Source organism: Pituophis catenifer, unplaced genomic scaffold (genome assembly GCF_029215685.1).
Source record: "Pituophis catenifer annectens isolate HBS135680 unplaced genomic scaffold, rPitCat1.0.hap2 SCAF_16, whole genome shotgun sequence".
NCBI classification, from domain to species: domain Eukaryota; kingdom Metazoa; phylum Chordata; class Lepidosauria; order Squamata; family Colubridae; genus Pituophis; species Pituophis catenifer.
Window position 1 is genome coordinate 17548025 of NW_027256896.1, and position 17416 is coordinate 17565440.

General features: G+C 47.4%; 1 protein-coding gene across 1 annotated transcript in view; it reads right to left on the reverse strand.

Moving 5' to 3' along the window:
- Positions 1-17416, reverse strand: part of PRKAR1B (protein kinase cAMP-dependent type I regulatory subunit beta) — an 80899-nt gene that overhangs the window by 33937 nt on the left and 29546 nt on the right. Inside the window, exons 5-6 of the mRNA XM_070954953.1 lie at positions 9181-9242; positions 7894-7940 (exon numbers count right to left, since the gene is read on the reverse strand). Coding sequence (XP_070811054.1) covers positions 7894-7940; positions 9181-9242 — 109 coding nt within the window. The remainder of the gene's footprint in view (positions 1-7893; positions 7941-9180; positions 9243-17416) is intronic.

Below are 17416 nucleotides of genomic sequence, written 5' to 3' on the forward strand. Positions count from 1 at the left end.
GAGGAGGGCAAAAACAGGTCTACTGGGCCCACCGTGCCATCACATGCCAAAAGTGGGGGCAGCGTGAGGGGGCACTTTGAATTATGGGTATGGGCACACTCGCACATGATTCCCCTGCACTCCCCCCTCCCCGCTTTTGGCACACGACGGCAAAAAGGTTGGCAACACTGCCCTACACCATTTCTGACAGAGGGCAGTCCAGTCTCTTCTTGAAAGCTTTCCACTTAAACAACTGTGTTACTAACTTAACAATACAGTGGCTCACTTAACAACAGTGGCAAGAAAAGTGGTAAAATGGGGCACTTGACCAGTGTCTCACTTAACAGCAGAAATTTGGGGCTCAACTTTGGTCATAAGTCAAGGACTGCCTACATTCCTATAGGAAGCCCACATAAAATTTAAGATTTCACACACCCTGCGTGGCAGGTCTCTTCCCTTCCCCTTAAACGTTCCTTCCTTTCTTGCACTCTTGACTTAGAATCCTTTTCAGCCGGCTGGAAGGAAAGGAAGGGAGGGAGGAAGGAAGGAAGGAAGCCCCTTTTATTTGAAGGTGGCCTTGACTTAAAAGCCTGGTTTCAAAATAAAATTAAAAATTTAAAAAAAAACCCTCTATCGGAAGGACCACCCTGGAAAGTCCAGAGCTGTAGGCGGAATGAGGACATTTAAGGGAGAAAAAAAGAAAAAACAAATATCGCAGAAGATAACAAGGGAAAACAACTACGGGACTGTTGCCAAAGAAAACACAACTTAGCAAAAAAAAATCAAGAAAAAAAAATCAAAGAGAGCGGAGAATTCTTTCAGGGAGTAAAGAGAAGGGTCCTTGTTGGTTGATTGCCTTCAAGGCTGCGATCCTGACTTGCTTTCTCCTCCTTAAAAATTTGCTCACCTTCTCTGTGAGCAAATTTCCTTAAATTCCTGACCCTCCCCAGATGGGCTGGACTACAACTCCCATCCTTCCCCTTGCCAGACAAGCTGGGGGTTACGGCAGCTGTAGTCTCGGCTGTGTCAGGAGGTCCATCTGGATCAGGGGTCTTCAACCTTGGCAACTTTAAGCCTGGAGGACTTCAACTCCCAGAATTCTCCAGGCAGCTTTGGGAAGGGAAGCTTTGCTGGCTGGAGAATTCTGGGAGTTGAAGTCCTCCCAGGCTTAAAGTTGCCAAGGTTTGGAGACCCCTGATCTAGAGAAGCCGACTTTGCAGAAGCCACGCTGATCCTTTCTCCAGAAGCAAAAGGGAAAGCAACGAAGGCCACCAGGAGGAGGACATGCGGCTATCCTTCTGTCCGTTGAATTTAAGAACTTGGTTGCTTCCCCAGATGGAAATGCCAAGTCTCCTTGCCATCAAACAGGGGAAAGGTTCACCTCTACAAAAAAGCCAGTGGGCTAAAGAGGAGAACTTCTCTAGAGTGATGAAGGTTTAAACCTCAGCTTTCCACCCGGCATTTTATGATGATGAGAAAAGTACATTGATGATAAACTGCCCTGTCATTCTGGCCTCTGCTTGCCAATTTAGTTGCATGATCTGCCTCTGGGGAGATGAAGGGAAAGAAAAGGGGAAGGAAGGGAGGGAGGGAGGGAAGAAGGAAGGACAGAGGGAGGAAGGAAGGAAGGACAGAGGAAGGAAAGAGGGAGGGAGGGAGGGAGGGAAGGAAGGAAGAGGGAAGGGAAGGGAAGGGACGAAGGAAGGAAGGAAAAAGGGAGGGAGGGAGGAAGGAGAGAGGGACAGAGGAAGGAAGGAATGGATGAAATGAGAAGGGGAGGGAGGGAGGGAGGGAGGAAGGAAAAAGGGAGGGAGGAAGGGAGAGGAAAAGAGAAGGGAAGGAAGGAAAAGGAGGGAGGGAGGGAGGAAAGAAGGGAGAGAGGGAGGGACGAAAAGAGAAGGGAAGGAAGGAAGGAAAAGGGGAAGGAGGAGAGAGGGACGGAGGAAGGAAGGAATGAAAAGAGAAGAGAAAGAAGGAAGGAAGGAAGGAAGGAAGGAAGGAAGGAAGGAAGGAAGGAAGGAAGGAAGGAAAAAGGGAGGGAGGAAGGGAGGGAGGAAAAGAGAAGGGAAGGAAGGAAAAAGCGAGGGAGGGAGGAAGGAAGGAAGGAAGGAAGGAAGGAAGGAAAAAGGGAGGCGAAGGGAGGAAGCAGTGTCTTTCTATTAACCTCACTGTCACGACGACATGATTAAAAATTGGCACGTGTGAAAAAAGTATCACGAGAGGATCGAGAAGGACGTCGAATGAGAGACCCGCCGTTTCATTGTCTCTGCCGAGATCTACCTGAGAGCACGATTTCAGAACAAAACTTCCAAAGCCGGAGTTGAAGAGGTCAGCTCAGCCGAGGTATCTATCCACAATGAATCTGGAAACGTGGGTTAAACACAAGCCAACATTCCTTTTCCATGGCTGGAGCGGCTGAGCCTCCATCTACACAGTAGCCAAAGATCTCGCTTACTCCCCTTCCCCTCCCCTCCCCTCCCTCCCTCCCTCTCTCTCTCTTTCATGTCGTTGCAAAGGAATGCAGAACTGAAGATACCCAAATATGAAGAGTTATAATCCTTGCCAAAGGCCTGCAGCTTTGCAAAGATCAAAAACATTCTGGGCTTCTATTGTTTTTTTCCCCATCGCTTTTGATATGAGTCACTCACGGCTCTCTTCCCAACAGGTCCCACTTAACCCCTCTTCCTTTCTCTGGCAAGCAACCACCGCAATTCCGCAACCCAGTAAAACAGAGTCGGAAGGGACCTGGGAGGCCATCTAGCCCAACCCCACTGCTCACACAGGACTACTAGGGATTGGACCCATCCTGTACTAGGGATTCGAACCGCTGAACGGCCGACCTTTCTAATCGGCAAGCTCAGGGTCTTAGCCGCTGAGCCGCCACTGTTACAGAAATCATGCAGGCAGGCCTCGACTTATGACAATACCGTTTAGCGACCGCTCATTTACTGCATCTCCAATGACTGGTAATGATATAGACGGAATGCAGGTAGTCCTTGGACTTAGGACTTCGGTGGGGAATTTTCGTTGGAAAGCAAGGCGGTTATGGAAATGGAAAGAATGGAAGAAGAGGAGGAGGAGGAGGAGGAGGAGGAGGAGGAGGAGGAGGAGGAGGAGGAGAGAAGGAGGAGAGAAGGAGGGAGAAGGAGGAGAAGAAAAAGGGGAAGGAGGAAGAGGAAGAAGAGGAGGAGGAAGACGAGGAGGAGGAGAGAAGGAGGGAGAAGGAGGAGAAGAAAAGGGGAAGGAGGAAGAGGAAGAAGAGGAGGAGGAAGACGAGGAGGAGGGAAAAGGGGAAGGAGGAGGAGGAAGGAGGAGGAGGAGAAGGAGGAGGAAGAGGAAGAAGAGGAGGAGGAAGACGAGGAGAAGGAGGAGAAGGAGGGAAAGGGGGAAGAAGGAGGAGGAGGAAGAAGAGGCAGAGGAGGAGGAGAAGGAGAAAGAGGAGGAGGAGAAGAAGGGAAAAGGGGAAGGAAGAGGAAGGAGGAGAAGGAGAAGGAGAAGAAGTGCTTTTTCTGTTGCTTGAAAGCATGACCTCTTTCAATTGGGCTGCTAGTCCTCAGTGTTTTGTGCTTCCAAATCTTGAAGCAACGGTAGAGAGTGGGAGAAAAAGGGCTGGGGGCTGCATTCCCTCTGACCCCCCCCCCCCCAGATTCCCCTGCTTTCCTGATATCTGTCTGTAAGAAATGGAGAGAAAGAAAGCATCTCCTTCTAAAAACCTGAATTGTCTCTAATAAAGAAACAGCTCGCTGGTCCATTGGCTTCCTCTGGAAATCTACTCCGCTGGAATTATATCGTTTGATCCGTCAGCCTGTAACAAGAGCCGGCTTGTTATTCCTGAATGCCAAATATGGAATATGGTTGCAGCAGATAGGAGAGAGAGAGAGAGAGATCTGTTCCGTTTTTTGTGGTCGGTAGCTCGGGAAACAGACAGACAGCCTGCCCAAAAAAACGTTTGGGGTCAAAACAGAAATAACAGACTTTCCGTTAAAAAAAAAGAGAAAGAAAAAAGAAAGAAAAGTTGAAACTGCCTTGCTCCGAAGGGTGGCTTTGTGGGACCGGCTAAAAAGAGAAAATCAAATCAAAATAAAATTCCTGAATCCGTCCTTCTAAATATAAACCCACACCGAGGAGTTATTTTCAGGACGTCTATTGTTATTGTTTTTACCTCTTTTGCTCGGCAATTTAAAACAAAAAAAAAACCCCGAAGCGTGGTCGGCCGAAGTTTTCAAAATAGAGACCCGGGATAGCTTTGTGGGGGGTGTTTTTTTGAGGAAAAAAAAAATATTATTTTGGAGAGAAAAAGTGGGTGATAGTTGAAAGCTATCAGAAGTAGCCGTGTATGCCTGCCACAACAGGCTGGGCCTGAGATATAATATCAGCCAATAAGTGTGCGGCGGCAGCCAAAAAAGCCAACGCAATCCTACATTGCATTAACAGAGGGATACGATCAGGATCGAGGGAGGTACTAATACCACTCGATAAAGCCTTAGTAAGACCACACCTAAAACTGCATCCAGTTTTGGTCACCACGCTATAAAAAAAGATGTCGAGACTCTAGAACAGGGATCAGCTACCTTAAACACTCAAAGAGCCACAAAGCTCCTAACCCAGTGTTTCTCAATCTTGGAAGCTTGAAGATGGGTGGACTTCAACTCCCAGAATCCCCCAGATTCGAACCTGCAGTAATTGCAGGCAGCTGGTCTTAATAACCAGCTGAATAACAGGTTGCCTTAGACCACTGTACTACCAATGCTCTTATTAATTAATTAATTAATTAAGTGAATCCCTGCAGTTGATTAATTAATTAATTAACTATCATGGCCAGAAGTTAAAAACTGGATTTATTATTTATTTATTAATTCAATTTGTATGCTGCCCCTCTCCGAAGACTCAGGATGCGACTCGCTTGACAACTTGCCTGGTTAAAATTTGACAACCAAAAAGAAGGTCCACCTTAACCCGTGTTTTGTCTCTAATCCTCGCCCTGCAGATGTGGCAGGCTTCAAACTGAGACATCCTGGCTTCCCCACTCGGAAGGATGAGTCAGTTGGATTTCTTGAGGAGATGGTGACTTGGGGACGGCTTTCAACGCCCAACAATGCTAATTAGATGACCTCCTGACACACCAAGGGCTTGCCATAAAAAGACGCTATGTCTCCCTAAATAGCTGCCAGGCGCTGTTGGGTGGCTTAAAAATATGCCAGCTGCTTCTTAAAATAGAACCTGGGTGGGAAAAGACGGGCAAACTTTATTTTGATACGATGTAGGAAGCCACAGAAAGCAGCTGTCTCATCATCATAATGGGTGGAAACTGATCAAGGAGAGATTCAACCTAGAAATAAGGAGGAATTTTCTGACAGTGAGAACCATCAACCGATGGAACAGAAGTTGCCTTCGGAAGTTGTGGGAGCTTCATCACTGGAAGTTTTCAAGGAGAGACTGGGTTGCCATCTGTCAGAAATGGTGTAGGGCCGTGATGGAAAACCTATGGCACGAGTGCCCCTCTCTGCAGGTATGCCAGCCATTGCCCCAGCTCAGCTCCACTGCACATGTGCATGTACCTCCTGCCTCTCCCAGTTCCAAACTTTGTTAGATACAAAATCAAAGCTCCTTTCCAAAAAAAAAAAAATCCATCGGGGTTGCTCGGATACCATTTTGGAAAATATTGAACTGAAAATGAATACAACAATGGGGAGAGAATGGAAAGAGGAGGAGAGGGATAGATAGGAGGGAAGAAGAGAGGAAGGAGAGAGAGGAACAGAAGAAAGGGGAAAAGAGAGGAAGAAAGGGAGGGGAAATAAGAGTAGGAGGGAAGGTTAGAAAGGGAGGAAGAAGGGAGGAGTGGGGGAAAGGAAGGAGAAGGAGAGGAGGAGGGGAAGGAGAGGAGGAAAGAAGAAAGTAGAAGAGGATAGAAAAAGAAGGGAGGGAAGGGGAAGAGAGGAGAAGGAGAAGAAGGATTGTTGTAAAATAAAGGAGATGGAATGGTAGAAGAGTCACCCCAAGTATACTCAAATTTTTTAGGATGAAGAATGAACTAATATGAATGTTAAAAGTTAAAAGAGAATATGTATGATTAACAACGAATAAGAGACATTTAAGACATGTTTATGAGAAATAAAAATATTTCCCCTGTTTCCTTGAAAATAAGACATCCCCTGATAATAAGGCCAATCAGGCTTTTGACCGCATGCGCTAAAATAAGCCTCCCTCCGAAAATAAGCCCTACCCGAAAATATTTAAACGCAGAGCTGGAAATCAGGTGAGACGGCAAGAGGAACCCCATCTTGCTCCACACGCCCCAAAATAATAAAACCTCTCTGAAAATAAGGCCAAAATATATCAATCCATTTCTTCTCAACCGTGCCGTAATCCTCCTTACAAATTCCTTATGAAGTCCCGGTTTCCAGGCCCACCCGGAGCCATCCGGAGGGAAGCCGCCCGTCATTTTCAGGTGTCCCCACAGTGAGGTTTCAACCCCTTCAGGGCAAAGTTTGGAAAAAGCAAATTGGAATCTTCTGAAGATGAAAAAGCGGGCTTGCCCCCCAGGCTCCCAGCTTGCTCTTTACGGAAGGCACGAGATGACCTAATCCTTGATGATTAGCAAAAAAAACCCAGCTTGCTCCGGTTTCACCCAATGCTTGGGGCGCATTCCAACTTGATGGCCTTCCATCTTCGAGATTGTTTAGCGGTAAAGCTGCAGGGCCTCCGGGCGGGGTTACTCTAAGGCTCTCAACCTAAAATAATTTGTTGGCGGATGATACGCCATTAGGCGACTTTATACGGGACAAATGAGCTTGGCTCCTGATGGCAATCCATGGGAAGATTACTTCTGACATGTCTTCTCGGCTTCCTCCAGACCTCTTTGAGGACTCATCCAGGGAATGGCGCTTTCATCCACGTGGGCAATGAATGAATAGGGTTCATGCCTTCCTTTCCTGATAGGTTCTACCATATCTACCATATCGCAAGACCTAAAATGGACACCTGACATCAAAAACGTCATCAGAAAAGCACAACAAAGAATGTTCTTTCTGCGCCAACTCAGGAAGCTTAAACTGCCCCAAAGAGCTGCTGATCCAGTTCTACAGAGGAACTATTGAGTCTGTCATCTGCATCTCTATAACTGTCTGGTTTGGTTCTGCAACCCAACAAGACAGACACAGACTTCAGAGGATCATTAGAACAGCAGAAAAAAACCATGGCTACCAACCTGCCTTCCATTGAGGACCTGTATACTGCACGAGTCAAAAAGAGGGCTGTGAAAATATTTACAGACCGGTCGCATCCTGGACATAAACTGTTTCAACTCCTACCCTCAAAACGACGCTATAGAGCACTGCACACCAGAACCACCAGACACAAGGACAGTTTTTTCCCGAACGCCATAACTCTGCTAAACAAATAATTCCCTCAACACTGTCAAACTATTCACTAAATCTGCACTACTATTCTTCTTCTCTTCCTTACTAGTAACTATCTCTTCCCACTTGTGACTGCATGACTGTAACCTTGTTGCTGGTATCCTTACGATTTATATTGACTGTTTCCTAGTATGATTTGATTGCTTATTTGTTCCCTATGACTATCATTAAGTGTTGTACCTTATGATTCTTGAAGAATGTATCTTTTCTTTTATGTACACTGAGAGCGTATGCACCAAAGACAAATTCCTTGTGTGTCTAAACACACTTGGCCAATAAAGAATTCTATTCTATTCTATTCTATTCTATTCTATTCTATTCTATTCTATTCTATTCTATTCTATTCTATTCTATTCTATTCTATTCTATTCTATTCTTTCCTCTCTAGGTCACCAGTAAGGAGAAGTCCTCTCGTCCATATCTTATCCAGAACATCAACACATTTCTATACACTAAAAGAAAAGCAAGTCCTTCAAATAAGTCAGTTGCAACTTACATACACCTCCCCGTGATCAATCACATAGAAGTTGTCGCCTTCATCACCTACAGTGGAAGAGAAAGACAAATCAGGAGCCTATAAACTTAAGAGGGTGATCTTGTACCAGCTTTGAAAAGACCGGATTCAGAGAAAGCGAAGTGGGAAGGTATGAATTAAGCTTCATAAAACCCTAAGGAAGACCACACCTGGAATCCCGCAACCAATTTTGGTCTCCCATACTACAAAAAAATGGTGTGGGGACTTTGGAAAAAGTTCAGAGAAGAGCAATGAAGATGAGCAAAGGCCTGGAGATTAAAATATACGAAGAACGGCTGCAGGATTTGAGTTTGGCTACCAGATGTCAGCAACCTGCAGCTCCGGAGCCACATGTGGCTCTTTGGGCCCTCTGCTGTGGCTCCCTCTCGGGTGATCCCACCACTGGCTGGCCCCGCCCCTCGCCCTCCCCTCCCAGTCACTCCTCGCCTGGCCTGAGAAGGTAAAGGCGATGACGGGTGATGGAAATGCAGCCAGGGCAGAGACAGAGATACAGAGAGAGGGGGAGAGAGAGAGAGACATAGAGAGATACAGTGAGAGGGGAAAGAGAGAGAGACATAGAGAGATACAGTGAGAGGGGAAAGAGAGAGAGACATAGAGAGATACAGAGAGAGGGGGAGAGAGAGAGAGACATAGAGAGATACAGTGAGAGGGGAAAGAGAGAGAGACATAGAGAGATACAGAGAGAGGGGGAGAGAGAGAGACATAGAGAGATACAGAGAGGGGAAAGAGAGAGAGACATAGAGAGATACAGTGAGAGGGGAAAGAGAGACATAGAGAGATACAGAGAGAGGGGAAAGAGAGAGAGACATAGAGAGATACAGAGAGAGGGGGAGAGAGAGAGACATAGAGAGATACAGTGAGAGGGGAAAGAGAGAGAGACATAGAGAGATACAGTGAGAGGGGAAAGAGAGAGAGACATAGAGAGATACAGTGAGAGGGGGAGAGGGAGAGCGGGAGAGGGAGGAGGGAGGGATGTCAAAAGGGTTTTGTGGTTCCCGGTGTTTTTTAACAACCGGTTCTCTGTCCTAATGACCCGCTGGGTAGGCGTGGCTAGGGAGTCATGTGACTGGTGGAAGCGAGTGATGTCGAGTTGGCCAACTCCACCCAGGTTTTGTGGTTCCCGGTGTTTTCTTTTCGGTGGGAAACGGGTCCAAATGGCTCTTTGAGTGTTTAAGGTTGCCGACCCCTAGACGTAAATGATCTGAGCATGGGCCACATCGATGTGTCCTCTCAACCCACAAAGCTCACCTTGTTGGATCACAGTCTCTCCAGCAATGTGTGTGACGGGGAACATCGCGTCAAATATGTCACTGCAAAGAGGAAAAAAAAGAAGCAGCGGTTTAGCGTGGTGGATGAACGTGGTGCTGAACCACGACGTGGTTAACCCTTCTGGGGTAGTCTACCAAAGAAGCACAAGAAATACCAGTTTTATTTTTATTATAAGGTTATACAGGTAGTCCTGGACTTACAACAATTCATTTAGTGACCGTTTGAAGTTACGGCACAGAACAAAGCGACGGATGATCGTTTTTCATACTTATGACCGTCGCGGCATTCTCGCGGTCACGTGATCAAAATTCAGGCGCTTGGCAACTGACTCATATTTATGACGGACGCCGTATCCCGAGTCACGTGATCCCCTTTTGCGACCTCACCAGCCAAGTCAATGGGGAAAGGCAGATTCACTTCACAATCGTGTGACTCACTTTGCAGCTGCAGTGATTCACTTAACAACTGTGGCCGGAAAAGTCGTAAAATGGGGCAAAACGCTCTTAACCACCGTCTCGCTTAGCAACAAACATTTTTGGGCTCGGTTGTAGTCATAAGTCAAGGACTACCTGTATTTTAACGCGGACAAGGAAAAGAGAAAAGATGTGTTTTTCTGTCTTTTGTTTTATTTTTTTTTTAATTGCATTTTTTTTTTAATGTTGTCGTCTTTGGCATTTTGATCTTCTGAATAAAATAAAAAAATGGAAAAAGCAAAAGAGCGATGGATAAGGAAAAAAAAAGAGATAAATTTCCCCAACTATCTGCGAGTCTGCAGATGTTGGGAGACAAAACAGGGAGGGCTAAATCGACGGCATCAACTGACAAAATTGGTCACAAAAATGTTGCCAGTGAGTTGTGTCCCGACCCAACACCCATGAGTACACAAATAAAAATGTGAAAGTGACCTTCACAGTGATTCTACAGCCTGGTTGTACAACAGCACATTCCTCTCTCTCTCTCCCTCTCTCCCTCCCTCCCTCCCTCTCTCTCTCTCTCTGTCTCTCTCTCTCTCTGTGTCTCTGTCTCTCTCTCCCTCTCTCTCTCTCTGTCTCTCTCTCTGTCTCTCTCTGTGTGTCTCTGTCTCTCTCTCCCTCTCTCTCTCTCTCTCTGTCTCTCTCTGTCTGTCTCCCTCCCTCCCTCCCTCTCTCTCTCTCGCTGTCTCTCTCCTCTGTCTCTCTCTCTCCCTCTCTCTCTGTCTCTCTCTCTCTCTGTGTCTCTGTCTCTCTCTCGCTCTCTCTCTCTCTCTCTCTCTCTGTCTCTCTCTGTCTGTCTCCCTCCCTCCCTCCCTCCCTCTCTCTCTCGCTCTGTCTCTCTCTCTCTGTGTCTCTCTCCTCTGTCTCTCCCTCTCCCTCTCTCTCTCTGTCTCTCTCTCTGTCTCTCTCTCTCCCCTCTCTGTCTCTCTCTCTCTCCCTCTCTCTCTGTCTCTCTCTCTCTCGCTCTGTCTCTCTCTCTCTCTGTCTCTCTCCTCTGTCTCTCTCTCTCTCTCCCTCTCTCTCTCTGTCTCTCTCTCTGTCTCTCTCTCTCCCTCTCTCTCTGTCTCTCTCTCTGTCTCTCTCTCTCCCTCTCTCTCTGTCTCTCTCTCTCTGTGTCTCTGTCTCTCTCTCCCTCTCTCTCTCTCTCTCTCTCTCTGTCTCCCTCCCTCCCACCCCTCCCTCTCTCTCTCTGTCTCTCTCTCTCTCTGTCTCTCTCCTCTCTCTCTCTCTCTCTCTCTGTCTGTCTCTCTCTCTGTCTCTCTGTGGCGAGGAGAACAAAGCCGTTTTGAAAAAGATTCACCCAAACACAGGGAGGTCAGCGTGTAACCTATGGCAATTTTTACTCCCATATATGGGAAAAGTTGCAAAAAATCCCATTATAAGCTTATTTCCTGTCCAGCAGTTCCAAAATCCACTCAGGCCTTGATTCTAGGAAACACCCGGTCATAAATTTAAAACCTAAAGCCATTATCTTTATTCCTGAAGAGTTATCATATCAGCCTGACCGGCTCAGAGTGATTCACCGACAGACACGGCGAGAGACTCTCAATAGAGAAGGATGGAATTAGAAGGGACCTTGGAGGTCTTCTAGTCCAACCTCTCGCTCTCGAGAAGACTCAGGAAGGTCGGGAGGGTTGGGGGTGAGTGGGGAGAAGCTGGCTTTGCTGTGGGATGGACCCAGTCACTTAGCAAGCAAAATTACTACAGACTTTCCAAAAGAGAGAGAGAGAGAGAGACTCAGATCTGAAGTTCCAAGGGCCACTCTATCCCCGCCCCCACCATGGTCATGTGATCACATTTTGGGGATTCGATAAATGGCCCCGCATTTACGGCATCTGGTCACGTGATCCCAATTTACAACATTATTTATTTATTTATTTATTTATTCAATTTATATAACCGCCCTTTTCCTAGTGGACTCAGGGTGGTGCACAGCCAGAACTAAAATACATAACAATACAAAATTTAAAATTAATTAAAAGAATTATATACTTTGGCCCGAATTAAAACAATGTGAATTAAACATTGGGGGGGTGGTGGGGCAAGAACTGGGATTTATTTATTTATTTATTTAAAAAACCCGCCCATTGCGAACAATGGGTTTCTTGGAACAACCACGACGTTCACACATAACCACCGCTGGCTTCGTTTTAACGACGGCCGTCGCGTTTGCTTAACGACCGCTGCGAAAACGAGATCGTAAAAACCGGCAGCGGCCCCGCGCGACGAACCCCCTTAAAGGAAGCGCGATGCGTTTTGAAGGACGTAAAGCTTCGTCGCGGTAAATCTAAGCTTCTAAATTGGAGTTGGAGGGGTGGAAACAACCACCTTCATGTAAGGGGATGCTCGGTGTTCAACCGATAAGAGAATAAAGCAGAAGAATTTGTTCAGACATGAACGCTTTGCTGATGGGATAATTGGTGGGGGCGAGGAAACCCAACCCACATTTGATTTTTTTTTTGCCCCTCTCCCCAAAATAAAGAAGACTGCAGTAAGAGATCAAAGGCGAATGACAAGTTTTAACATGCCGAAAGAGAAGTGAACTTTCACTCGACGCGCTAACTTTATGGGTTGCATTCATGCATTGCCCAAAAACGCATGGCTTGTTTAAGGTACGTCTTGGTTTCTGAGACTAATAAGGTCACCAAAAACGCACCGACTCACGGCTGAATTGCCGCATATAAACCTTAACCCGTAATAGCCTGACTTTGCAAAAAAAAACAAAAATCAAAACTTACGTTTAGGCTTAGCGTGATGTGTGACCCACAGGAGTGGGCTTCAAAAATTTTAGCAAGGGGTTCTCTGCCCAGCTGGTGGGTGGGGCATAGGTGGGGCCATGGTGGGTGTGGCCTAGTTGGCGGTATGCACCATGGAAGTGGGTGGCGTTTTTGCCCTCCCCAGGCTCCGGAGGCTTTTCCTTAGCCTCCGGGAGGGCAAAAAAACGGCCTCCCCAGGCTCCGGAGGCCCTCTGGAGGCTGGAAATGGGCCCATTACCTGGCCTTCCCCAAACTTCCGATAGGCCCGTTTTTCGCCTTCCCCCGAGCCTCCGCATGCACCCTGCAATTACCTGCATCCAAAACAGGCCACGTGGGGACTCCTGGGGAGGGGAGAGGTGGGCGGGGGCCAGCCAGGAATGGGATTTGGGGGGTTCTCCGAACTGCACCGAATCTTAGCTAGAGGTTCTCCCCGAACCCCTGCGAACCCCCAGCAGCCCACCATAAAGAGTGGAAGACCTGTCATTCCTACATCATGGTTTATCCAGGTGCATCTTCGCGCGTCGCACCAGTAATCTACAATTTCACCAGTAACCAGTCACCGCCGTGGCTGGGGTTCACCCGTTAGGCTATTGCAGGATTTGTTGGGATGGGGGTCTCCTGTGTGAGCAGGGAGGGTTGGACTAGAAGACCTCCAAGGTCCCTTCCAACTCTGTTATTCAGTTACCCTCCGCTGGGGTGTTTCTGTGAGTAAGCTAGGAGTAAACGAACTACCGAGAAGGTAGGGGTGTGATAAAGTAAGGTTAAGACACTGTAGCCCTGCCCGCCAGTGGGGTCCATCCATGCGTTGGGGTTAAACCATCCTACAAACTGTTTAGTTTGGGCCGAATGCTGATCCCGCCATGTGGTTTGGAAACCATAATTTAGGGTTTAGCCACTCAGCCACCAAGCTTTCCTGACGAAGGGAAGCCATTTATAGTCGTCTCTTTTGATGCTGCTGTGAGTCATGCACAAGTCTATAAAATGCACAGTGCCAGTTTACAGGGCTTAGGGGCTCCTATCGCGCACGAGGTTCAACCATCTGTGGTCCCGTCATCCACTCGTGGTTAAAACCAACATTACATGTGAGCCGCAGAGCGGACAGTCCTTCATCCTTGAAAGGGATGAAGATTCCCCCCCCCCGATGGGCAGAGGATTGGATTAGGAGATCTCCAAATTTCATAGAGGGGTCCTCGGTGCTCTCTCTGAGCGTTGTCCTGCGGACGTTTCGTTACCCCAACTAGGTAATATCATCAGTGCTCCCTTCTTCCTTCTAACGCTGATGATGTTACCTAGTTACACCAATTCTCCGCGAGCTGCACTGGCTCCCTATTGGTCTCCGGTCACAATTCAAGGTGTTGGTTATTACCTTTAAAGCCCTACATGGCTCAGGGCCAGGCTTATAGCATAGCTCCCAGCGACCAGTAAGATCCCACAAAGTTGGTCTCCTCCGGGTCCCGTCAGCTAAACAATGCCGGCTGGCGGGCCCGTGGGGGAGGGCCTTCTCTGTGGCTGCCCCAGCTCTCTGGAACCAGTTACCTTCTGAGGTCCGGACCATCCCCACCCTATTGGCCTTCCGAAAAGCGGTGAAGATCTGGCTTTTCCGGCAGGCCTGGGGCCGTTGATCTCGCTCTTGCGATCTGACGAGATACCCGGCCATGAATGGCTGTGAATGAGTTTTTAATGTTTTTAATTTTTAAATGTTTTTTATAATGATTTTTTAAAATGTATTGTGAGCCGCCCGGAGTCTTCGGAGAGGGGCGGCATATAAATTGAATTAATTAAATTAAATTAAATTAGTTGGGTAATGAAATTACCTGGCCCCCACGGAGAGGGCTCGCAACTTGGGCGTCCTCCCTGGATTCACGGCTGTCTTTAGAAGAGCACTTGATGGCCGTGACTGGGAGGATTTTTCATCAGGTTCGCCTGATTCGCCAGTTGCGTCCCTTTTCTGGATCGGGACTCCTTACACACAGTCACTCATGCCCTCGTCACCTCCCGCCTGGACTATTGTAACGCTCTCTACATGGGGCTCCCCTTGAGGAGCACCCGGAGGATCCAACTGGCGCAGAGTGCGGCCCGCGCGGGTGGTTATGGGAGCAACATGGCGCTCCCGTGTGACACGTCTCCTGCACGAGCTGCACTGGCTCCCGGTGGTCTTCCGGTGTGCACTTCAAGGTTTTGGTTACCACCTTTAGAGCGCTCCATGGCTTAGGACCTGGTTATTTACGGGACCCGCCTACTACCACAAACAGCCTCCCACCGACCGGTACGCTCTCATAGAGAGGGGCTCCTCCGGGTGCCGTCGGCCAAGCAGTGTCAACTGGCGGCCCCCAGGGGGAGGGCCTTCTCTGTGGGGGCACCTACTATCTGGAATGAGCTCCCCCCGGAAATACGGAGGATCCCGGATCGGCGCACTTTCCGCCGCGCTCTTAAGACCTTCCTATTCCAGCAAGCCAGCCTGGCCTAATTTTCTCCCCTTTCTTTTAAATTTTTAAAGTGGAATTTTAATTTGTTTTAAATTATTGGGATTTTTAATTGTCTTGGGCTAAATTATTTAATTTGGTTTTAATTATGTTTCTAACTTTTGTATTTATGTATTTTATTCTGTGCCTGTTCACCGCCTTGAGTCCTTCGGGAGTAGGGCGGTATATAAATTTAATAAAACAAACATAAAACAAACAAACAAACAAATGTCTGCAAGGAAATAACCAAGCTCAGAGAGCACAGCTTTTGTCCAGAGGACAAATCGAGAGACTTGGCTGCTTTCAAAGCCTGACTTTCTACGGTCTCTCTTTTCAGGCAGAAGGTGTCTGATAGGTACCTCGCCAGCTGGATTGACTTCCATTAACCCAGGATTGTTAGATTCTCCGTACCGAAGATGGAAGGACAGGTTTAAAACTGCTCAAAATGATGCAACCTTTCTCGTGCCCTCGGGTCAAAGGGGAGAGGAGGAGGGGGGGAAATTCAACTTTTGTTGTTTCAGATGGAAGATAAAGGGAAAGTAAATATCCTGAGTTGAGGAGAATGAGGGGTTCCCGCGGGGAGAGAAGTAGCAGCTCCCCCCAGCATAGATGCCATTATGGGTGGCACTTTAAGGGTGAAAAGAGTGATGGGGTGTGGAGTGAGAAAGGAAGGAAATAGTAAATAGTCCGTTCTGGTGCCAACTGTGAAAACACACAACTGAACACTCACGGGGTGGAGAAAAAAAAAACCAGGCTAGAAAGAGCAGCGTTCTTTGAACTGACAACTTATGGCCTCGTTTTAACTGTTATTTTATTTTATTTTTTAAACTTCCTCTTCGGGCTATTCGAAGAGAGAACTCTTAACAGCCAAACGTTCAGCTAAACCTCCACCAATTCTCTCCGTGTGGGGTCCTTGGTGCTCTCTGAGCTTGGCAGGTTTTTTGCAGACGTCTCATGACCCCAACTAGGTAACATCATCAGTGCTAGAAGGGTGTTGGGTTTGTGGAGAGGAGGAGGACGACGACTGTGGGGTCCTTGGTGCTCTCCAAGCTTGGTTGGTTTTCTTGCAGACATTTCATGACCCAGCTAGGGAATGGGGTTTGCAGGGGGAGGAGGAGGAGGAGGAGGAGGAGGAGGAGGAGGAGGAGGAGGAGGAGGAGGAGGAGGAGGAGGAGGAGGAGGAGGAGGAGGAGGAGGAGGAGGAGGAGGAGGAGGGCGACAACTGTGGGGTCCTTGGTGCTCTCCAAGCTTGGTTGTTTTCTTGCAGACATTTCATTACCGACCTAGATAATATCTTCAGTGCTAGGAGGGAGTGAGGGTTTTGCTCTCATTTTATATACATTAAGTATATCAAATGTAGCAATAGTATATAGTGGTTGTAGTAGTACTAAATGTAGTAATGTATACAGTGTATATAATGAAGTAGTGTATAAAATAAGAGCAAACCCCACTCCCTACCTAGCACTGGTGATGTTACCTAGTTAGGTAAGGAAATGTCTGTAAGGAAACCACCAAGCTCAGAGGGCACCCAGGACATCTCAATTCTCCTCCTCCTCCTCCTCTTCCTCCTCCTCCTCCTCCTCCTCCTCCTCTCCACAAACCCCACTCCCTTCTAGCACTGATGATGTTACCTAGATTGGTAGCGAAACATCTGCAAGAAAACCCCCCAGCTTGGAGAGCACCAAGGATGCCACAGTACTCCTCCTCCTCCTCCTCCTCCTCCCCCCACCCACAAACCCACTCCCTTCTAGTACTGATGATGTTACTAGTTGGGTCATGAAACGTCTGCAAGGAAAGCACCAAGGCCACCCCCAGTTCAACCTTCAGGGGCCTGGTGGCTCAGCAGACTGAAAGCATTGTGATTAACACCAGCTGCCTGCAATTACTGCAGGGTTCGAATCTCGCCAGGCTCAAGGTTGACTCAGCCTTCCATCCTTTCTAAGGTAGGTAAATTGAGGACCCAGTTTGTGGGGGCAATAAGCTGACTTTGTATAAATATACAAAAGGGATGAAGGCTATTGCTTAACGCACTGTAAACCACCCTGAGTCTCCGGAGAAGGGCGGCATATAAATCAAATAATAATAATAATAATAATAATAATAATAATAATAATAATAATAATAATAATAATAATAGTACATCCTCCGACGATACCTTAACAGTTCCTAGGTCCTTGGTTAGGACTCGAGCTGCTGAGCTATTAACCAGCCTCAAAGGCTGTGAATCTCACTAAAGATTAACCAATAATAATAATAATAATAAACCCCTGAGCTACAAATATTATCATCTATTACTCCGGAATGCTTTTCATTCTGTCGTTCTTGTCACCTCTCACCAATTTATGCCTTCTTAGTCCTTTAGTTCTGTAGACCTCGCCCATTTCTCCATAAATCCACGCGTCTGCTTGTACAGCTCCTCCACAGGATGAGCTTCACAAATCTCCTTTCATATGATTACAAAACAAGTGAAGTGAATCACTTCCTGGCTGGACAATCGGGGCTGAGTTGGGTTCATTTCGTTTTT